This window comes from Bombina bombina, chromosome 3 (genome assembly GCF_027579735.1).
Source record: "Bombina bombina isolate aBomBom1 chromosome 3, aBomBom1.pri, whole genome shotgun sequence".
NCBI classification, from domain to species: domain Eukaryota; kingdom Metazoa; phylum Chordata; class Amphibia; order Anura; family Bombinatoridae; genus Bombina; species Bombina bombina.
Genome location: NC_069501.1, coordinates 463,434,156 through 463,459,162, shown reverse-complemented (window position 1 = coordinate 463,459,162; position 25,007 = coordinate 463,434,156). Strand labels below are relative to the sequence as shown.

The following is a 25,007-nucleotide window of genomic DNA, read 5'->3' as shown; positions in this document are numbered from 1 at the left end:
CTCCTTGGAAATAACTTGGCCCCCCTTGTTTCTGCCTACGCTCCTATAGGTCCCGCTGATGTTAACCCTGTGACTACCCGTGCCCAGATCCGTGCAGCAGAGCCTGACCCACCTGCTGCTAAGCCCCAGGATGCTGAGCTCAGTAAATCTCTATCCGCTATTGATACGTGGAAGTCCCGTTACAATGCGCTGATGAAGGAGAAGAGTCAAGTAGAGGAGGAAATGGTCACAATAAACAATCACGTAACAGTGCTAGCGGGAGAGAAGAGGAGCGCAGAGGAAAAAGCACGTTTAGAATGGGAATCTCTGCTAGACAAACTGCACCGACAGACTGCAGAAAGCACCAGCTTGAGAGTGGAACATGAAACATTAAAGACAAACTTAGCGACACTGGAGGAGAAGCTGGCGCTGGCTCATAGTGAGGTGCAGCAACTCAAGGGCACCCTATGTCAGTATGAAGGAATTGTGGAAACCTATAAAGAGCAGGTTCAAAAACCACATAAAGAAGCCGATGATATTTTGAAGGACTGTTTAGCCCTGGTCTGGGCACTGAAGAAGCTGAATCCTTATCTATACGGACAAGAATTCTCCCTCATAACGGATCACAATCCCTTAGTCTGGCTTAACCGGGTCTCAGGAGACAATGGCAGATTGCTGCGGTGGAGTTTAGCCCTCCAACCCTATAACTTCACCATCAGCTACCGGCCCGGTAAGCTAAACGGGAATGCAGATGGATTGTCCCGGCAAACTGACATGCCTACCACCCTAGTCCGGTCATCCCCAGGTTGACCCGCCAAAGGGTCAAGCCGGGTCTGCCGGAATGTTCCACTAGGAGGGAGCTATGTGACAGACCCTTCTGTCAGTACTGAAAGAGTTAACTTTGTTCAGCTTTAAGAAGCTATTTTCTAAAGACAAGGTTGCTAGCCTCAGCTATTGTGTACTGTAATTAAGTTTAGTGATAAACATTCACATTGTTTACTCACATCCAGAGAGCAGACGCCCAAGTGATAAGAAAGACTAAATTGTTTATCTGCTTAAGTAATGTAATTCTATTGTGGCATGTCAAAAGGTGTTTTCCCTCTATCTAATGTACAATACACTTTCAACCCCCCATCTGGTCTCAGACCTGCATAAATACTGGGCATATAGCCCTCAATAAAGTACATTCTGTTTTTACCTTCAATGTGGAGCCTGGTCTCGTGTTTGAGGGGCGAATTAGCTGGGTTGTGAGTTGCTGATCTCACATTCAGGGCATCTTCCATCTGGTATTAACCCTTGGTATCCTGTTGGTACCGTAACATTAGTTATCTAGCCTTATCTTGAAAATCACTCTGGGAAGAAGAACCAGAAGAGGGAACAAATAAGCAGGCTGGAATGACCAATGAACTACTAGAGCATGCACTACCTCTATCTTAGGATCCCTGGACCTTGCAAAGTACCTGGGAAGTTTGTTGTTCAAATGAGAGGCTATCAGATCTAATTCTGGGAGACCCCAAAGATCCACAATCTGATTCAACACATCCTGATGAAGAGACCACTCCCCTGGATGTAGAGACTGATGACTGAGAAAGTCTGCCTCCCAATTGTTCACTCCTGGGATGTGAATCACAGAAACTAGACAAGAATAGGCTTCTGCCCACGACAGAATTTGAGACACTTCCATCATATCCAGGGAACTGTGAGTTCCCCCTTGATGGTTGACATAAGCTACTGCTGTAATATTGTCTGTCTGGAAATGGAGATAAGACTCCCTTTTCAACAGAGAGTTCTAGAACATTGATTGTCAAACTCACCTCCCAAGGATCTCAAACCCCCTGTGCTAACAGAGACCCCCAAACAACTTCCCCAACCTAAAAGACTTGCATATGTAGTGATCACAGTCCAGATAGGATGAGCAAAAGAAGCCCCCTGGATAATAAACTGATGATCCAACCACCAGGTTAGAGACTGACTTGTACTGGGATCTAAAAATATATTTTGAGACAGGTGAGTATAATCCCTGCACCATTGATGCAGCATACAAAGCTGAAGAGGTCACATGTGAAATCAAGCAAATGGAATTGCATCTGAAACTGCAATCATGAGACCTAGTACTTCCATACACAGAGCCACTGAAGGGTACGTAAGAGACAAAAGGTTCTTACAAGCTGACACCAATCTCAACCGATTCTCCTCTGTTAAAGAAAGACTCATGGACACTGAGTCTATTTTGAAACCCAGGAAAGTAACCTTTCCTGAGGAACTAAAGAACTCCTTGGAAAATTGTTCCTCCAACAAAGTATTTGAAGAAACAATAGTTAATTGGTGTGAAATTCTGCTAAAAGAAAAGATGGAGCTTGAACCAAGATATCGTTCAGGTAAGGAAATACTGCAATACCCTGAGCTCTGATTAATTAACAAAGGGCACCGAGAACCTTGGCAAATATTCTTGGAGCTGTAGACAGACCAAATGGAAGAGCAGCAAACTGAAAGTGCTTGTCCAGAAAAGCAAACCTCAGAAACTGGTAATGTTCTCTGTGAATTGTAATATGAAGGTAAGCATCCTTTAAATCTCTTGTGGTAATAAACTGACCTTTCTGAACAAAAAGCAGAATAGTCCTGGTAGTTTCCTTTCTGAAAGATGGAATCCTTGCAAACTTGTTCAGGTCTGAAAGTGCCTTCCTTCTTTGGAACAATGAAGAGATCCCTTGTTCCTGCAAAGGAACTGGAGTAATCAGTCCCATATCTTCCAGATCTGAGACAGATTGAATAAAAGCTTGAGCTTTTACAGGATTCCTTGGAAGATTGGACAAAAAAAAACTTTTACCTGGGAGGCCTTGATCTGAAAGCAATTTGATATCCCTGAGAAACAATATTCTGAACCCAGGGATCTGGGACAGACTGAAACCAACCCTTCTGAAAGAGGCTTAATCTGCCCCCTACCAGAACTTTTGGGTCGGTTGCCGCACTTTCATGTGAATTTAGAAGAGGGTACAGATTTCTTATCCTGTTTAGACTTGCTCCAGTTAGCATTGGGTATCCAGACTGAACCAGGGGAACATTGCTTTTGAACAGAGGAGTCAGTTGTCTGCTGTTTATTCTGACAAAAGGAATGAAAACTATTAGAAAGTTTAGATTTTCCTTAAGACTTCTTGTCTTCAGGAAGAAAAGTTAATTTACCTTTATTCCAGTAATAGTAGAAATAATAGAATCTAAATCAGACCCAAATAACTTATTTCTCTGAAAAGAAAGAGACAGTAATCTAGATGTGGATACCATATAAGCATTCCAGGATTTAAGCCAGAAGGCCCTCCTGGCGAGAATTGCTAATGACATGCTTTTGACATTAATTTTCATAATATCAAACACTCATCACAAATGAAAGAATTGGCAATCTGAAGCAAACTCAATAAATTTGAACTAACAGAGTCAGAAGAAGCAGCCACATCAGCAATAGAAATAGCTGGCCTGAGAATATAACCAGCATGTAAAAAAAGCCCTTCTATGAAAGGATTCTACATTAAAAGAAGAACTGTCTTCCAAAGGAATAGTAGTACATTTAGCCAGAGTGGAAATAGCCCCATCCTCCTTGGGAACTGTTTTCCATAACTCTACATTAGCAGCAGGTAAAGGATATAACCTTTTAAACCTTGCAGAAGGATTAAAAGACACAACTGGCTTAGACCTTTCCTTAGCAATCATGTCAGAGACAGCATCAGGCACAGGGAAAAAGTCAGGGAGATTAACAACTGTCCTATAAACTGAATTTAAATGATTACAAGGTTTATCATCAGAATTTTTTTGATCTTTAACCCCTAAAGTGAATAAAAACCTCTTTTAAAAGAGAACGAATATGTTAAACTTTAAATTAAAAAGAGGAAATATCAGGTTCCACTTCAGATGAGGAATCCTCATCCCCAGAGGAAACTTCACCATCTGAAGGTACAACAGTATCCCTGGGATCAGGGCACATAGCACCTGTAGAAGGTAAAATCGGAATTTACCTTTTACGCTTATTTGAAGGCTGGAGAACAGCCAACACAGCCTTGATGAAAGACTTAATGCAGGAGGCACCTCTTCAGCATTAACCTGTAATGAACAAAGAGTAGGTGCAATAGTACCCAAAGAAACAGTATTAGATTGGTCTGTATGCATTAACAAATCTAAACATGAGCCACATAAATGAACTGAAGATGGCACTTCAGCTTTTTACAATAAGCACACCTAATAATGGTAGAAAGGTGTTCAGGAGACTGGGTTTCTTGGGTAAATTTAGGGACAGAATCCTGCTGCTTCATTAAAGCATATAGCAAAGCAAAGCTATAAAAACTATTAAAAAAACCTTACTAAAAGCTAAACCGATAAGCAAACCCAGCACACAAAAATAACTGCAGTTCCTAAGAGATTAAGGGACATGTGCTAATCCAAAGAGCGTAAACCCGACATGCGCAGTCCCACACGCGAGAAAAGGCTGATGCGCAAAAAAAGCAAGCACGCAAAAAAGCAAGCACGCAAAAAAAAACTGCTGCATGCAAAAGCAAGGGAAATAGTGAAAGATCTGTCTCAGTGCAATATATATAAAAATATTTAGAAAAACTTTTAAAATCAAAAAGTGCCCATAAAATAGCTAAATTAGTGTCTATATGTTACTATTGTTTTAAAAAATAAAATATTCTTACCAATAGACACTCGTCCACTAGCAATCAAGAAGCAGACAACCAAAACAGTACTGAAACATATCATCAGAGGTTATGGAATAGGAATATATCTGTAGATCCATAAAAGGAGGCAGAAGACACATCCCTGCGACCCATGTCAGAGGGTTTATGAAAGATTTCCCATGAGGTGAAAACAATGCAATAAACATAATTCATACCCCAAATACATCACTCTGACAAGCACTGTACTCTGAGGGGAAACGGGCCTCAACATAGACTGAAAACCCCTTTCAATGAAGAATCACCCTACCTCCAGCAGAGGCAAAGTAAAGACTGAGGTATGTGTGAGGTGGGAGGGATTTTATAGAGCTCTTGGGTTTGGGAATCTTTGTCTCCTCCTAGTGGTAGGGAAGAATAATTCCCATGAGTAATGGATCGTGGGCTCTCACCACCTGTATGAAAGAAAAGTGTGTTGTGTTTATGTGTGATCTTTATGTGTGTGTGTCTGAGTGATTATGGGCATGATGAGCAAAAACGTACTGGCATGGAAAGAAATCACCTTAAAACTTTGGATTTTGTAAAGATTATATATTGTAATAAAGTTTATGTAGGCGTTTCCATCTTCACATCCAGAGCACTGAATAGTGAGATTACACAGTTCCCAAGCTAAAAGTTGTTTTTTTCAGAAATTCTTTGAGGGACCTCTCCGAACAGACAAAACTTCTTAGATAATATTGCCAGACCATGGATCTTTAGAGAATCGAGCCCTATGTTTGTCTGTGTGTGTGATCACGTGAGCATATGACAGTGTGTTTGTATGTTTGTGTGCTTGTAAAATCATCTAATTCATTTTTAGTTATGAGAGGTTTGGTTATGTGAGTGCTGCAATAAAAAGGACCACTGACATAGAGATACAGCAAGCATCGTATTGACAGATACCCAGTCCCACTTACCATCACAAGATCCTGGCTTAAGTAGCCCCTCACTCCCCCTGATCCATACTGTATGGAAAAACCAGTCCCATTTTCCATGTATGTTAGAGATTTTGAGGAATCATATTGGTTGTGGGAGACTGTTAGAAAGAAAGTACAGTATCATGTGATGAAATGGCATCTTTTTGGGAATGGACCACTGAGTGACCGTAAAAGGTATAAAGAAAATATATTGTGTGGTCGAGCAGTGTGTATATACAGCAAAACACAACTTTGTTTTTACAGAGCAATGTTTGTGCGCGTGAGAGAGCAGCAGACAGAGGCAGAGTTGTGTCACATTTTGTGAACGGCCCAGCAGTGAAACAGTTAATAAGGGAATTGTACCTTGCTGTCTGCATTGTGTAGTGTTTGCTAAGTGCAGGGTGTGGTTCCCTAATTAACTATTTCACTGCTGGGCTGCTCACAACATGTTACCTTAGAGGGAACTCTGGGTGCGTGGGATAGGATTCATGTGCCAGTCATTTTATGCATGGGTGCTTACTGAGTAGTGTATGAATAGAAACCTAAAACATGCACTATTTAAGAATTTAAAGGGACATGAATATCTTATTTTTCTTCTCATTATTCTGATAGAGCATGCCGTTTTAAACAATTTTCTAATTTACTTCTATTATCATATTTGCTTTGTTGTCTTTGTATCTTTTGTTGAAACACATGTATAGGTAGGCTCAAAAGCAGCAATGCTCTACTGGGAGCTAAGTGCTGATTGGTGTCTACAAATATTTGCTTCTTTTTATTGGCTCACTTCATGTGTTCAGCTAGCTCCCAGTAGTTCGTTACTGCTCCGTTAGCAAAGGATACCAAAAGAATGAAGCACATTTGATATTGGACGTAAATTGGATAGGTGTATGGTCTATCTCAGTATTTCTCAACCATGGTCCCCAAATACCCCCAACAGGTCAGGTTTTTCATTATAGAGGAACTAGTGCACAGGTGAAGTAATCAGCTGATCAGTAACCATGGTAACCTGCTCTCACCCATCAGCTGATTATTTCATCTGTCCTCTAGTTAAGCTATAATTAAAATAACGCCTCCTGAGAGTACTTGAGGAATGCGTTTGAGAAACACTGGTCTATCTGACTCACGAAAGAAAAAAAATGAGTTTCATGTCCCTGACATAAAAGTAAAAATAGAAAATGCTCTAATATGCTAGATCATTTTATTATTGCAATATAGCTTGCTCCTGACCTAACCATGTGTTTATCCCCTGCAAAGGGCTTACTCACATAGTTAATGTCAGCTCTAGAACAGTAATGCTCTATTGGACCTAGCTGCATATGTGTGGTAAGCCAATGACAAGAGGCATATGTGCATAGCTGCTCCTGAGCCTACCTAGCTATTCATACCAAGAGAACAAAGTAACTTTGATTATAATAGTAAATTGAAAAGTCTCTTAAAATGACATGCTGTATCTTAAGCACGAAAGTTTATTTTTGAGATTTGTGTCCCTTTAAAGGGACATAGAACGCACAATTGTTCTTTCATGATTCAGAAAGAGCATAGGGTTTTAAACAACTTTCTAATTTTGCTTCATTCTCTCAGTATCCTGTCTTGAAGGAGCAGCAATGCACTACTGGGAGCTAGCTGAACAAATGAGTAAGTCAATGACAAGATGCATATATGTGCAGCCACCAATCAGAAGCTAGCCCCCAGCTCCTGAACCTACCTAGGTATGATTTTCAACAAAGGATACCAAGAGAACTTAGCAATTTTGATGATATAATTGAATTGAAAAGTTGCTTAAATGGACAGTAAAGTCAAAATTTCATTATTCAGATAGATCATGCAATTTTAAGCAACTTTCCAATTTACTTCTGTTATCAAATGTGCTATGTTCTGTTGGTATCTTTTATTGAAGAGTAAAACTAGATAGGCTGATGAGAGCTCAGGAGTGTGCACGTGTCTTTAGTACTCTATGTCAGCAGTGTTTTGCAACATTATTAGTTGCTTTGTTATACAATGTTGCAAAACACTAAAGACACATGCACACTCCTGAGCTCTTATGTGCCTACTTTGTTTTACTCTTCAATAAAAGACACCAAGAGAACAAAGCATATTGATAACAGAAGTCAATTGGAAAGTTGTTAACAATTGCATTTTCTATCCGAATCATGAAAGTTTAATTTTGACTTTACTGTCCCTTTAATATTGTATGCTCTGTCGGAATCATGAAGAAAATATTTTGGGGTTTTATGTCCCTTTAAGGTGAATAGACCCAGCCCTATCATACTGTTCTAACACACTTTCCAATATAAAATGTGTTTTTTTAGAAAAATAAATAAAGCTGCATAAGTCTTTTTTTTTTTTTTTTTTTAAAGGACATAATACCTCTTACATTTTTTGTAAAATCTTTGCTTATTCAACGCTCCCTACAGAAGACAAAATGCAAAATATGTAACTTAGGTTTTCAAAATTTCCTACACCATATACTGTGTATGATTTGCAGGTTACAGATTTTTATTTTTGCCTCTCTAGGGATAACTGGATAAGAACAGATTTTACATACACGCAAGAGGTGTTTAATGTCATTATAATGCTAAAACTGATGCCTTTTTCCCTGCTTTAGGCGATAATCACAGCCCAGTATGTATAAAGCAGCAAACCAGATCAGAAATAGTGCAGACTTCTAAAAAAAGCCTGTTTGTTTTATTTTATTTACTTTTATTGCAATATAGAGTAGTATGTACAATTAAAACAATGTTTTTGTGCAGTTTAAAATTTTTTGCAAAGTGTTAGCTGTACAGAAACTCACCACATGCACTGTAGAGGGGTGAGCAGCGGCAAGATGGCACCCACAGATTGGCAGACCCTGTATCAAACACAACCTTGAACGTCTGTGGAGGGGAGCCAATACTAATTTCACCAAAATATTGTGTCTGCAATAAAAAAAACATAGTGAGACAAATTTCTATAAATCTTGTGAGTTTAAGCCATTACTTCATATATCTCTTATGCTCTCAGTGTAAGGGCACCCACAAAAAAAAATGTTGCTTGGTTTACATTAGTGGAAATAAATATAACTTTATTCTGTCTGCTGATTTACCAGAACACTATGGAAATGATTGTCCCAACTTATCTACTATGTGAAAAAGATACTCTGTGACGTGGGTACTGAGAATGCCAGCCGTCTTTGTAGCACTGCACAAGCGCTGACTGAATTATGAATGTAGCTCTTACAAGGATTTTTTATATTTAGCGATGTGAAATTGTTGCTTTTACACTATGTGGTGCCCCTTCTTTCCGTTTATTTTCTAGCTTGTTGTGTCGTTATATCCATAGGATTTAAAATGGAACTACCTGGAGATAAATTAAAGGGACAGTAAACATCTTGTAATTACCAGACATGTCTGTTGCTATAGAACAGTGATGGGTAACTTTGGCACCCCTGATGTTTCAGAACTACATTTCCCATGATGCTCAAGTAGACAGCAGAGTGTCTAAGCATCATGGGAAATGCTGTTTCAAAATATCTGGGTTGTCAAGGTTAGCCATCATTAATATAGAATAACATAGCAGCCAAGTCTTAAAGTTTTTAAAACAAATTAACATCCTTTTTACGGCAATGATTTGCCTTATTTGGAGGAGCCAATCTGGGTTTTAGTGTGCAGACAACAAGACTAGTAACTGTCATAAAGTAATATAAGTATAAAGTACTCTGTTTTGCAGTTATTATCATTTAAAGCCAATTAGTGAACGATATGTTGTAAGGTTAGCCTTGAGAAGTCAGCAGGGTGTGATTCATATTCTGAGAAGTAGAAATTGCTCAATTTTCAAAGCTAAATTGCATGAAAAAGGGGCAAAGTCAATATTTAAAATATATTGTAAAGCTGTTTCATTATGCATAACTAAACATTTCAAAATCTCAAGGTGTTTACTGTCCCTTTAATTTCGCTATTCAGAGACACCTGCTTTTGGCTTGAACATTTCTTTTATAATTTTGTGTAATTTAGCTGTCATTTCAGGTCGGTATTAAAGAGTTGTCTTTATACTTTTTTTACTTTCAAAATCTTTGTGTGCTCCCCTAAGACAGCTTTTTTTAAAAGGGACAGTCTACACCAGAATTTTTATTGTTTTAAAAGATAGATAATCCCTTTATTACCCATTTCCCAGTTTTGCATAACCAACACAGTTATAATAATATACTTTTAACCTCTGTGATTATCTTGTATCTAAGCCTCTGCAAACTGCCCCTTTTTTCAGTTCTTTTGACAGACTTGCAGTTTAGCCAATCAGTGCCTGCTCCCAGATTACTTCACGTGCACGAGCACAGTGTTATCTATATGAAATATGTGAACTAACACCCTCTAGTGGTGAAAAACTGTTAAAATGCAATCTGAAAGAGGTGGGCTTCAAGGTCTAAGAAATTAGCATATGAACCTCCTAGGTTAAGCTTTCAACTAAGAATACCAAGAGAACAAAGCAAAATTGGTGATAAAAGTAAATTGGAAAATTGTTTAAAATTACATGCTCTATCTGAATCATCAAGTTTATTTTGGTCTAGACTGTCCCTTTAAGTCTCTTATGCCTCTTGCTTTCTGTGTAAAAAAAAAAAAAGTGCTTATGTCCCACAGTCCTTAGAGAGACCAAAAAGCAAATTGTATCATGTAAATGATGCAAATCAAATAGCTGGTTGAGACAATTTGCAGCATTTTTAAAACCTAGGTTACAGATTTTGCTTGGTGGATTTTCTAGGGAATGTAGACACCAATCAACAAGCGCTACTCAGGGTGGGGAACCAGAAATGGGCCGGCTTCTTAGCTTAGATTTCTGCTTTTTCAAATAAAGATAAAGAGAATGAACAACATTTAATAATAGGAGTAAATTCGAAAATTGCTTAAAATTGCATGCTCTATCTGAATAATCATGAAAGAAAAATTTGGGTTAAGTATCCCTTTAATTATTGCAGAAAGGCAAGAGGTCTTTAATGTCCCTTTAAGTTATTTGCTTATTTACTTTTGTGCATTTACTAGATAAATGTCATGACTGAGATCTTGCAGGTAAAGCTTGTGTGTAAGCAGACACCAATCTTTCCATGAGATCTCCGTGCAGAATGTGATAACCTTAAAGGGACACTGAACCCAATTGTTTTCTTTCCTGATTCAGATAGAGCATGCAATTTTAAGCAACTTTCTAATTTACTCCTTTTATCAAATTTTCTTCATTCTGTTGGTATGTTTATTTGAAAAGCAAGAATGTAAGTTTAGATGCCGGCCCATTTTTGGTGAACAACCTGGGTTGTCCTTGCTGATTGGACAGCACCAATAAACAAGTTCTGTCCATGGTTCTGAACCCAAAATTTGCTGGCCCCTTAGCTTAGATGCCTTCTTTTTCAAATAAAGATAGCAAGAGAACGAAGAAAAATCGATAATAGGAGTAAATTAGAAAGTTGCTTAAAATTGCATGTTTTATCTGAACCATGAAAGAAAATTTTTTGGGTTCAGTGTCCCTTTAATCTCAAATAGTAATTAGGGATCATTTTTAGTCTAGGGATACAGATTAGGATTTATTTGAATATGAGGGATTGGATTGTTGTTAGGGATTGGAGCTGGTTTTAGATCTTGAAATTAGGGATTGGGTAAGAGTTATGGGCTTGAGTTGTTGCTAAGGGATTGATTCTTGTTAGAGATTCAAGTTCTAGGTTGGTTTCAGGGTTTTTCGATTGGGGTTAGGGATGGATCTCTTGCTAGGGATTGTGGTTAGTATTAGGCACTGGATTTAAGATTAGAATAGGAATTGGGTTAGGGATTTGGGATTAATATTAAGGGTTGGGTTAGGGATTGTGGTTAGGGTTAAGGATTGGGGTTAGGGATTTTGGTCAGTATTAATGATTGGGGTTAGGGTTATTGTTTTTGTTAAAGTTATGGATTGGGGTTAGGGTTACGGATTGGGGTAATGGTTATGGACTGGGGTTAATATTAGGGATTGGGGTTATGGTTATGGACTGGGGTTAATATTAGGGGTTTGGGTTAGGGATTGGGGTTATGGTTATAGACTGGGGTTAATATTAGTGATTGGAGTTATGGTTATGGAAAAAACAGACATTCTAATATAACATCGATCAATAAGACATTGAGGCCTATTTAACAAAGGTCTGGCAGACCTGATCCGACAGTGCGGATCAGGTCCAACAGACCTCGCTGAATGCGGAGAGCAATACGCTCTCCGTATTCAGCATTGCACCAGCAGCTCTTGTGAGCTGCTGGTGCAACGCCGCCCCCTGCAGACTCACGGCCAATCGGCCTCCAGCAGGGGGTTGTCAATCAACCCGATCGTACTCGATCGGGTTGAATTGTGGCGATCTCGGTCCGCCTCCTCAGAGCAAGCAGACAGGTAATTTGTGTTTCTGGCGAGTCTGAAGGTTCGCCAGAAACACGGGGCATCAAGCTCCATACGGAGCTTGATAAATAGCCTGTAGCCGATTACCATTGTACGATTGCAAGACAGAAGGTGACCAGCAATATATCAAGTGCAGCAGGGATTATAAAAAGTGATATCGCATACACTATATATTAAAAGCTTAAACAAGCAAGCTGGTAAAACAGGGAACTACAGCACCGCTCCAGCATTATATCGCTAGCATAGATTGCACAAACTAGAATAACTGATTTAGGGCTAGATTATGAGTGGCGCACTAACTGTTGTGCACGAGCGATATTGGATTTTTTCGTGAGTATTATAATTTGTATGTAAACGCATTCGCTTGACTGCAATCGAATTTAACACGTGTCAGGGTAGCGCAACTTCATAGGTCTAGTTAACTGTCACGCAAGACAAAAAAGTGGCACAAAACACATCAGAAATAGATTGAAAAGTTCATTTACAATCATAATAACACTGCCTGATACAAATTATAAAAAAAATAATATTGCATTAAAAAGTTGTAAGGGCTTAAAGATATGAGGTCTCAGGTGTATGAGGTGCAGGCGCAAAGGGTTTTAACATAGAGATACATACATACATGTATGCTGTATGCTGTTGGCATTTATCGATGTCTGGTGGACATGATCACTACATCGGATCATGTCCGCCAGACACTTGATAAATTGGCCCCATAGACATATACAGTATATATAAGTGCTTTGGAGACCTTTGCAGTCAAGTCTCTGAAAACATGTCAAATCACATTTATGCAATATTCATATTTAAATGTAATAAAGTGTTTAACTGTGTTTGTACTGTAAATATTTCACATTCCAATGTTCTTCACATAGGGGAAAATGTAGGTTACTGTTTAAAGCAAAACTGTATTTTCAAGTACTTTTTCAGAGAGGGCCCCTGCTTGACATATCCTTTTCTTTGTTTTGATTGATTCATTTATCTTTGCAAATATAAATGGTTTCTTCAGATCTATATCCTGAATTCAGTAGAAAAATGACATCCTTTTGGACTGCAGGATTGCTAGAATTTTAGAACTGCATTGCTTTGCATTGCCTTCTAATGCAGGGATCTATCTGTTGTTGCTGGCTCTGACTTTCAGCCTCTAAAGCTTTCTTAGACTCCACATGTTCCACTTTCTGTTTAACTGAGTCACGTAACTCAATGACTCTTCTAATTTATTTTGATGGTCCTGGATTTGCCTTATATTTTCTTCTACTGTTCTTCTTCACATGTATTTTGTACCTACATAATCAAATGGTTGTTTTCTGAACCTTCCCTTTTCTTTCGCTTCTGCTTTGATTTCCTGGTTATTTAATTTTTACTTCATAGCAACTTTAATGGACACTTCTTTCATTCTAATCTCATCTAGACTGGATAGTAACTTAAAGTGAATGTACATTTTTTTTTTTTTCACATTTTATTTTTTATTGAGGCTTATAATCATACAAAGTAAAAGGCAAAAAGCAAACATAAAGAAATGGTAAGGTTACATACCAATGTCTTACATCTAATCTAACCCAAGTAAGACCTAGAAAATAAAAACATATTCATGTAATATAGGTATAGACCAGTTTAGATAAACTAGCTTAATGGTATGCAAGAAAGTGACATACTATATCAACTTGAACCTCATTTTTCTCCTTTTTGATATAAACCTTCTGTTCAAGACTAGCTGGGCCATTCTTGGACCCCTAGTCGCTAATAAGGGTATGTTACAGAAGGTGGGGAATATAAGACCCCATTTGGGCCTTTGTAAAACAAAACATAAAAATAAATGATTATCCATAAAAGCTCAGAGTTGCACACATTATTATATAATAATGATACCTCATTTTACATTTTGAAAATTCCTCCAAATATACACAGAGCCGCTCATGGACTCAGTAAAGTTTAGATGACCCAGGGGAGGAAATATAGTAATACCAAGGTCACTCTTGGACCATTGTAAAAAGATATGGTAAAAGCTTGCTATGGTTAAGGCTGTAATTACAACAATACATTAATATGAGCATTATACATAGTCTAATATTGTCATTATTTCTTCTATAAGGGACTAATATACAATGATCCAACTCTAGTGGAGGGCCTGTCCTCTTATAACTTATACAGGGTCTAGCTCAAATATGAGATATACATTTTTTCATTCTATATAATGTCTCACCCAGCATAAATAAGTAAAATTATAGGCTATGTTAATACAGAATATATCAGACTGCGAAGTCAGGGGTCTAACCCCTCCCGTTATTCCCCCGACCCATATTTACTTAGAAAACATGAGCAGAAATCTTAGTATACATGCAGGCCAAGTAGTACATATATATAGACCTAGGTGAACAGAATGTGTAACACTAAAAAAATAACAATCCGAACATTAATTAAACTAAATAAAGCTAAACCAAACTTTCTATGTATAGCAGGGACCTTAGACTTTTAAGCAGCCTTATTGTCTGGCATACTAGTTGCAGAATATGGAGAGGGCTCTAGCAGGTATCATACCAGACAACAAATGCAGTTCTAAGAAAGAGTCCAGCTTCATTTGCCACTTAGTTGATGGTTTACCCGATCCCAACAGAGTTATAAGCGCTAAGGCAGCAGTAGGACTCTGAGCCAAAGCAGAGGCAGAACGGAGCCGGGCGCGGCCCTCCCTCAATATCTTCTAATGGTGGGGTATTGAACATATACAGTCCAACCTCCATAAGTCCCACTGACTTGCAGCTCCGACACTCCTGAATCAGTAAATTCTGGCTAGGATCCCTCACCAAAGAGTGTACGTTACCCGCCCCGATCGGCCGCCTCGCAGCGGGTTTTGGCAGTTTCTCCTCTAACAGGGGGGCAAGGGTCCGAGGCCGTACTACAGTATGGTGCTCCGTGAGCTGGCGAGCATTACCGAAAATGCTTAACTCATGACAGACATATTCATCTGGGATGGCGTCTTGTAGTATCATATATATTGAAGTCAGCGGTACTTCCTGATTTGTCTCCTGCACCCCAGTCTCCTGTTGTGGATGTGCCCCATGCCGGGTTATGGCGTCAGGCTCCTGAGTAATAAATGGAATCTCTGATTCTTGAGGCGCATCCGCCTCGGTTGTAAATGATGGCGGAAATAGTAGGGCCTTTTCAGATCTCAGATGATGAGCTTTCATTGAATCAGCCTCTCCTTCTGTAGTAATCCCCTCCATAGATTGGCGCAAAGCCCGTTTTACCTCCTCTTCCACATGAGCAAACTGAGCACTTAGTAGCCCTATAAGTTTGTAACTGAAATTGTCCTCCATAGTAACTTCGGGCGGGTAGTCTTGCTACAACACAACTAGTTGGATAATTTGAGAAATTAGAGTAGTAAAAATTAAACAGATAGTCCCTATTTAGTAGGTGTTCTTTCGTCAGCGTAACTAGCTGAATATGCTGATTTAATCAGAGTAATGGGGGGTAGAGAAAAGTACAGGCTGCTCCCAGGCCTCTGCTGCGTACCTTCTCAATTTCTGGCTGCTTGTTCTAAGTGCTATACAAATGTCACATGTACTTGTTCCAGAGATAATGCTTGTTACGAATCTCGATGAAAGAATAAGGTCTGAAAGGTTCCGGAGGGACAACCAGCAGTGTTATCAGCACCCACAATCAGACAAAGTTTAGCAAGCAGCCATCTTGGTCGGTGGTTGGACACGCCCCCGTGAATGTACATTTTGATGCTAAAGTGCCCGTTTTTTTAAAAATTAGATTAAAAACAGGGGCACTTTAATTCATCAAAATTTACATTTCACTCCTGTTGTGAAAAAAAAAATCTTACCTAAACTTAGCCTCTTCCTGGGTCTAAAATAAGGAATCTGGCTTCCTCCCATTACAGCGTTGAATCAGACACTGATTCCCCCAGGGGGGAAGCTGTGATTGGAGGATGACCTATCCATCATTTCTGACATCAGAAATGGCTTGCGATGACCGGAGGAAGCTGGAGCTGCTGTGAAGATTAAAAGGTACGTTTTTTTTCACAACAGGAGTGAACTGTAAATTTTGATGAATTAAAGTGCCCCTGTTTTTAATCAAATTTTTAAAAACCGGGCACTTAAGCATCAAAATTTACATTCACTTTAACAGTAGAAAATATTGCCTCCTTGCATTTCTTGATTTTGTTGGGCATAAACTCTGTAAAATCACTTATCTTTTCCAGGCTATTACTGTAGGTCTTTGTGTTTCCAAGATGGTAAATTCTGCCAGTCTCTACTACAGTAGAGTAGTTTTCAGCTACCCTGTGTATAAATATGTTGTTATAATAGCCAAGGTCAAAGTAGTCAGAGACAGTCTTGGCAATGAAAGGCATATGGCACCAGTGTTCCAGCTTGTGACGTGATATTCAGGTAAAGATAGAGGATTACATTTTGGTGGGATTTGAATTGTCTTCCTCTTCCTGAGTTAAACCAATGGAAGAACTGTTGCGTCTGAGTCTGAGCAACTTTGGATCAGTGGTTTAAACCAACCTTTCCTCGGAAGAACAATGTCAGAACAGACTGCTGTTTTTGTAAATCTCTTCCTGGAGTCCTTCTTCTCTGAACCATTTCCATGCTTCTTTTAACTGATAATTTTAGTCCCATAAACTGTCAACACATGGTTGCGGAAGGTTTCAGTTTGTGAACTTGAATCAAAATTTCTCACCAGTTGAATCACTGCTGTTCCACTTGGGAACACACGGCAGTTCCGTATGGCCTTTCTGTTTCTTCAGTAGGGCTGTAGCTAGCAAGCAATGGGGTCTTAACTCTCAGTGAAAAAGTAATTCAAACAACAATGAGCCTGCTGTAATTTGAACATGTATATTGTGACAACAAATCAGGCATTACAACATTTCCATCTGTCCTCCACATAAATACTGGGCAATCTGTCAGTGACTGGGCACAATGACCTCTCTAAAAAGGTTTACCTTAGCCCTCACTTTAATGTATATTTTCCACAACTGTGCAGTAATTTTACCCCTTGGCTGCCAGTAACATACAAATCAATAATTTGCCTCTTTTGCTGCCATAAATATATGTAAACAGAAGTGATTTGACTCCCTTGAGTAAATTAGAAAGTTGCTTAAAATTGCATGCTCTATCTAAATCGTGAAAGAAAAAATGTAGTTTTAGTATCCCTTTAACTTTACACATACTTAAATTTTGCTAGATTCATGTTAGTTTTGCATTAAAAAAAAAGATCAATGAAATCTGATATACACTTATAATTTCCAAACTAAGAAAACACCAGATTCTATATATATATGCAGTTACAGTTAAAGTGCAGAAATCAGTTAATGTGCACATTACATAGCTAATCTGCAGATTAACTAGGGTGATCAGATAAAGTGCAGAAAAATTGTTTCATTTCTCAAATTACCTAGGTAATCTGCAGATTACCTAAGTAATCTGCACATTACCTACCTACTAGGCACTAGTTAAAGTACAAAAAATGCACTTTAGCGGTAACGGGAGTCCCATGGTTTTTCCTATGATAATCAGTTCACATCATTTTTTTTTAGAGAACTGGGGCACTTTCTTCTGAAAATGGAGGTAAAAACAAAATCTTAAAGGGCAGTGCGGCGCACTTTATGCATCATTCATTGCCCAGACACACTTCAACTTCTTAACAAGTTTATAGTAGTTTTCCGAAGGGTATAACAACTGCTCTCATTCTGTTTTTACATTTATTAGCATCTTGGCCTCTACACTTCTAAGCATTGTATATTTCCCATTCTGTATTCTGAATTGTTTCAGAATCGACTTCCCTGCAACCGATTGTGGAATTATGCAATGAGCACAAATAAATGTAAGAACATCGTACTGAGAATGTGAAATATCTGCCATTCTAGCTGTAATGTATCTGTGATAATACAGTTGAAAAACAAATAATACACTTTCAAGCACTTTAGCTTTTTAGAAAAGTTTGTTTCTCTCATGTAAACTGTTTACTGAAAAAGAAGCCGAAGAATGTTCCGATTTCGGCCGAGGGCAGATACGCTGCAGAGTGCTCTGTTCTAATCAGAGCCTCGGGCGCTGCAACTGCCTCTGGGAACCTTACCATGGGTCCCAGCCCGCACGTCTTAAAATTCTCTGTCTGGAAAATTATCTATCTATCTATCGAATCTATAATAAATAGATAGATTCGATAGATAATTTCCCAGACAGAAAATTTCAAGACGTGCGGGCTGGGACCCATGGTAAGGTTCCCAGAGACAGTTGCGGCGCCCGAGGCTCTGATTAGAACAGAGCACTCTGGAGCGTATCTGCCTTTGGACGAAATCAGAACATTCTTCGGCTTCTTTTTCAATAAACAGTTTACATGAGCAAAACAAACTTTTCCAACTTTAACTACACGGAAGCCGTTAATGTGCACATTACCTAGGTGATTAGAACAGAGCACTCTGGAGCGTATCTGCCCTCGGCCGAAATCGGAACATTCTTCGGCTTCTTTATCAATAAACAGTTTACATGAGAGAAACAAACTTTTCCAACTTTAACTACACGGAAGCAGTTAATGTGCACATTACCTAGGTAAAGTGCAGATTCTGCACTTTAACTGAGCAAATCAGTTAATCTGCAGATTAGCTAGGTAATGTGCACATTAACTGTTTCTGCACTTTAACTGTAACATATAAACAAATCTAGCAAAACTCAAAATTATCATTTAAAATTTGCAGAATTATTCCTAAATTGTACCAGATCCATACAAATACCCTAATATTCATGAATATGTATGCAGATAGGAAACCCTTAATCCCAAACTGCTTGGGACCAGAAAAGGTTTGGATTTTGGAATAGTTTGGATTTTGGAATATTTGTATATTTACATCTGTAAAATGGGACTAAGTATAAACAACAATATCTTATATCATTTAGGCAATATTTACATACAATAATACAGCTTATACATGCAACCTAAAGGTAGTTTTATATAATTTGTATCCATTTTCTATACATTTTGCCCTCATAAAGATAGCACAGTTCTGTAATTAGAAAGGTAACAGTTGTTTTAAAATAAATATTAGCATTTGCATTTTAGAACAAAAAACAAACAAACATTCAGACAGAGAAGTTTGTGAATTAGCTGTAAGGGGGAAATGGAAGTTTATAATTTTATTGTTTTAAATACATGAATAAAAAAAAGTTTGGATTTTGGTAAAATTCTGGATTTGGAGATTTGTACCTGTATTTCCTTTGTATATCCAAATATGATGCATAATAACAGGTTTAATATTGCAGTTGCACTGTACCAAATGTGATTGATAGGTACTTACTTAACATGTGCAGTGACGAAAACATTTTGTTCAGCCAAATCTTTTGAATCTTTCTAAATTAGTTTCCCTGAATTTTTGTCTGCTGCAACATTCGATATTTATTTTGTTTTAAACAAAATGAATACCGAATATTCCTGGAATATTTACATTAGTTTTTGTTAAATGAATGTAAATGTTCCTTTGGTATAGGTGAAAAAATTAACCTGTAGCATTACATTCTTACTCTAGAGAGCTGTGGTAATCCCGACCCTTCCTCTTAGAGTTCAGGGCCGAGCGAGTAGAAGGCCTAGGGGCCAACTTATGAAAGTGCAGACGGACATGATCTGCTGTATCCATCATGTCCGCCCGCACATTGATAAATGCTGACAGCATATGCTGTCGGCATTTATCATTGCACAAGCAGTTCTGGTGAACTGCTTGTGCAATGCCGCCCCCTGCAGATTCACAGGGGGTGTCAATCAACCCGATCGTATGCGATCGGGCGAATTGCTGTCTACCGCCTCAGAGGCGGCGGATGAGTTCAGGAGCAGGCTATTAGCATACCTGGGGATCTAAGAAGAATGGTCAGGATAAGCGTGGCTCTCCAGCGCCCTAGAGGTAATGTTCAATTCTATGGGTAATTTAAAGAAAACAAATGAATGCTGACACATTTTGGCAGTATTTCTTCATTTTCATTAAATTTAGTTGGTTTGATTATTCGTTTTATGAAAAAGAAACAAATATAAATTTTTCCTTAAGAATTTGCATTCATTACTAAATGAATGCACCTGCTTAGTAATGCTAATAATACTCATTGAAATGAACACAAGTAGGAAGTGCACAACTGATACTGATATGTTAGTTTGCATTTAAAGGGATACTGAACCCACATTTTTTTCTTTCATGATTCAGATAGAGCATGCAATTTTAAGCAGCTTTCTAATTTACTTCTATTATCAATTTTTCTTCGTTCTCTTGCAATCTTTATTTGAAAAAGAAGGCATCTAACCTAAGGAGCCAGCAAATGTTTGGTTCAGACCATGGACAGCACTTGTTTATTGGTGCTGTCCAATCAGCAAGGATAACCCAGTTAGTTCACCAAAAATGGGCCAGCATATAAACTTACATTCTTGCTTTTCAAATAAAAATACCAAGAGAATGAAGAAAATTTTATAATAGGAGTAAATGAGAAAGTTGCTTAAAATTGCATGCTCTATCTGAATCACGAAAGAACATTTTTGGGTTCAGTGTCAATTTAAACTGCTTTTTCCGGCAAAAAAATATCAAATGCTGCTCTTTAATATGAAAATCTTTGTGTGCAACATCCTTTTAAATTGTTATTTTGAAGAATGTAGGACAGTTGAATGAATCATGAAAGTTTAATTTTAAGTGTCCCTTTAATCCCTGTACTATTCTTCCTACCAGTAATATAAGCATGCCATACTGGATGCATGTTATTAGAAGAATTCATTCACTTATTATTAGTACCTTTTATTTTCTGAGATTATTTGGAAATAAATTTACTCACAAACTTTCTTCAGAGCTTTTCTATTTCTGCTATTTGCATGTTCTCCATAAAACCAGCATATATCAGTGATGTGATGATTCTGATGTATTTGTTTGATATATGCTTTGCATGAAGAAGTCATAAAGGCTTTTATTTATAGATATACTCACGTCTAAGTAGTTTGTAAGCACTGTTGGTGCAGTTTTATTGTTGCTGTTCCCATTACCCAAAGCCTCTAGCTTCAATGCAGGAAACACATCAGCTGCTTTCACCCCCATATTACGTAGTGTCTCCCTGACTGATGGCATCCGCTTGAGTGAGATCCTGTAGAAAGGAAGAAAAGACTCTCACATTACTGATTTAATACAAATGTATGTCTTGTGTGTGTGTGTGTGTGTGTGTGTGTATGTATGTATGTGTGTGTATATATATATATATATATATATATACAGGTGGCCCTCGGTTTACGCCGGTTCAATTTGCGCCGTTTCAGAATAACAACCTTTTTTTCAGTCATGGGACTGCTATTGAAATGCATTGAAAATCAGTGCACTAATTAAAATAGCCAGTAGGTGGAGCTGTCCGCTTGTGTTTCAGCAAAGTTAAGCTAGTTTAACAGCCTGAAATTGATCTGTGTACACAGATCAGACCAGAGCTATCGAGCAAGATCTAGCAGCCACTTCCCTATTATCTTCCTGTCCAGCTGCTTGAGGTGAGGGTGCCTAACTGCCTATTAGTCACTGCAGATTGAAATGCATAGAATAGGTGCAGACCCAATATTATCTAACATGCTAACAATGCAGAGAATTGTCTGCAGAAAAATGCAAGTAAAAAACGCTTTTGTTCATTAAACTTAGTTTGATGATGATCCAATCTGTTGTGTAATTATTTTATTAGTTGATGTTTAGCAAATGTTTTTGTTCATTAAACTTAGTTTGATGATGACACAATCTATATTATTAGGTTTATAATGCTGTTTAGCATTTAAAGTCTTCATTTCAAAGCTTTAAAATAATGTATTAGGTGTTACTTATGACAATTTTGAGAGGGGCCTGGAACCTAACTTCCTCACTTCCCATTGACTTACATTATAAACTGGGTTTCAATTTACAACGGTTTCGATTTACAACCATTCCTCCTGGAACCTAACCCCGGTGTAAACTGAGGGCTACCTGTATACAGGTATATACACATAATAGAACAGATAGATGAGTGAATATGTCACACCTAGAACATCTCAAGGAAAGGATGACAGAAGCGTACACTTAGGAAATGTCACATTAGAAAGTTTGGAGGAAAGTGCACCAAGTAGCAGCAGAAAGCACATGGAAATTAAATGTATGACATCAAATGCAAGAAGCATGATGGGTAAAATGGGGGAGCTAAAACTCTTAGTTGGAGAAGAGTACTATGATATCAGTAGTATAGCTGAAACCTGGTGGGATGATTCACATGAATGGACAGTTAAAGGGACATTATACACTCATTTTTTCTTTGCATAAATGTTTTGTAGATAATCTATTTATATAGCCCATAAAGTTTTTTTTTTAAAATTAATGTATAGTTTTGCTTATTTTTAAATAACATTGCTCTGATTTTCAGACTCCTAACCAAGCCCCAAAGTTTTATGTGAATACTGTCAGCTACCTTCTCCAGCTTGCTCCTGCTTGTGTAAAGGGTCTTTTCATATGCAAAAGAAGGGGGAGGAGGGGAGTGTCTTATTTGCCACTTGCAGTGGGCTTTCCAGCTACCTTTTCAACAGAGCCAAACTGACAGCTTCTAAGTAAGTTTTTAAACAGTTTTATACTGGATTTTTATATCAGTATCTGTGCATCTTATTCTTTATAGTAGTGTCTATTACATGCAGTTATATGAAAATGAGTGTATACTGTCCCTTTAACTTAGAGGGTTATACTTTATTTAGGAGGGACAGGAGTAATAAAAGGGGTGGAGGAATCTGAAGATTTTTATGATGATACAGGTGATAATGTAGAGACTGGGTGGGTTGAAATAAAGAGTGTTAAACAAAAAGGAACCAATGGGAGATACTATGAACCAAACTAGAACATACAACAAGCCCATACCGTTAAATGGGTTATCTCAAAGGATATCAAGAAAAGAATGGATAATATTAAGGTAAATAAAACTCAAGTCCCAGATGGAATTGCACCCAAGGGTTTTACGGGAACTTAGCACTGTTATATGTTATTTTTAATAAATTATGCATACTTAAAAATAATGGGCCAGATTACAAGTGGAGCGCAAACATTTGCATGCAAGAGTAATTGGGTTTTCGCAATCATTTGCATACAGGTTAAATTGCACTCGTATTACAAGTTGAAAGTAAATGTGATCACTTGAGCACAATTCAAGTTAACGCTCATCGTTTTAGCACGTCCTCAGAGCTGTGGTTAAAGGGACATGAAACCCAATTTTTTTCTTTCGTGATATAGAGAGAGCATGCCATTTTAAACAACTTCCTAATTTACTTCTATTATCTAATTTGCTTCATTCTCTTGATATCACTTGCTGAAAAGCATATCTAGATATGCTCAGTAGCTGCTGATTGGTTGCTGCACATAGAGGCCTTGTGTGATTGGCTCACACATGTGCATTGCTATTTCTTCAACAAAGGATATCTAAAGAATTGAGCAAATAAGATAATAGAAGTAAATTGGAAAGTTGTTTAAAATTGCATGCCCTATCTGAATCATTAAAGTTTAATTTTGACTAGACTGTCCCTTTAACTGTTTTGCAAAACAAAAAAGTGTCAAAAAACCCATCAAAAATACATTACAAAGTACACTTATACTCATCATAACACCATCTAATAAAAAAAAAATATAAAAAATATTGCACACAGGGGGGCGGAGCCTGGCCGCGCTGGATAATGGCCGCTTGTTAGAGAAGCTCCTGGGCCCCTTTCCCCTAGATGTGCAATTTAAGATAAGATGAGGGGGGCAAAAGGTTTATAATCACCAGGGAGACAGAGGGGATTATATAGGGGCCGGATCCCAGTATAAAGAAAAAGAAAAAAACAGTAGCGAGTGGCGGCAGACCTGAAAGAGACACTCTGCGACAAGCAGCCTGAATACGCAGCGCTACAGCCGCACATGAGAGAACGGCGATGAAGGCCTTGCATCACTAGTAAGCAGGGCATACACGGACACAGCAGAAGATATACCGGTTGATGGGGCAGACTCGCCGCACAACTCCCAGGCATACAACACATCAAGGGGGTAAGATGAGCACCGGACCGCACCGCGGCAAAACTAATTAAGAAACCCTGACCACCACTCACACTGGGCAATATAGATTAACAAAAATAGCCCACGCAACCCTGGAGTAACCTGCCCGAAGTAGCGACACTCCACAAAACAGCTCACTAGGGCATATGAAACTATTTATTAACACAAAATAGGAAAGGCCCTGAGTGAAAAAGAACAGCCATTACTAATCCCCTAACGCAGACCACGTGGAGGCATAATCTATTTTCCAGGGGCCTCTTGTTTGCATGCAGCACACTGCCAGATTGTAATGATTGTAAGGGCAGATAATACCTCTCAATAATTAACTAAAGACTATTCAGACCTAATACCTGTCCATAAAATGGCCCCAGGCAAGCATTAAAAGGCAACACCTGTCTTTACAACACAGCACAGGAATCTGTGACACACGCCTTGGAAACAAGAAAATAATTACAGAACAGGCTATACTTGAGCAACTACCTCACAGGCAACAACATCTAGCCTTTAAGCATTGGTTATGCCAGCTAAAAAGAACGTTAAGGCAGACACCCCGGCCAGAGCAAAAAAAATTAACCAGTACTTGAAACCGCTTGACAGTATAACAGCCCAGGCCATAGACACTACCAAAATGGCACTTAAACTCACACAAACTCCAGACATGCAGACTACAGGTGTCCCATGCGAGATTACTAAAGCAGACTTGCAACTCCTAGCCACTAAAGACGACATTAAGGCAGCTATGTCTGACATGAAAGAGATGTTTAATGAAATGAAGAAAGACATAAAAAAGTGGAACGTAAACTATCAACCTTGGAAGAAGGACATAATATTGTTACACAGGACATCCAACATCTATCTCAGCTCTCATACGACCAAGAGGAGGTTATACACAACCTCATGGAAAAAGTTGAGGACTTGGACAATAGAGGGCGTCGCAATAACTTGAGGATAAGAGGAGTCCCTGAAAGTATACATCCCCCTGCTATACCAGGATACCTACAGGACCTCTTT

The 25,007-nt window shown here is 38.4% G+C and overlaps 1 protein-coding gene across 1 annotated transcript in view; it reads right to left on the bottom strand.

Annotated features, from left to right (window-relative positions):
• REN (renin) overlaps window positions 1–25,007 on the bottom strand; it is a 78,496-nt gene that overhangs the window by 17,471 nt on the left and 36,018 nt on the right. The window contains exons 2-4 of the mRNA XM_053704694.1: window positions 20,919–21,072; window positions 8,382–8,505; window positions 5,591–5,709 (exon numbers count right to left, since the gene is read on the bottom strand). Coding sequence (XP_053560669.1) covers window positions 5,591–5,709; window positions 8,382–8,505; window positions 20,919–21,072 — 397 coding nt within the window. The remainder of the gene's footprint in view (window positions 1–5,590; window positions 5,710–8,381; window positions 8,506–20,918; window positions 21,073–25,007) is intronic.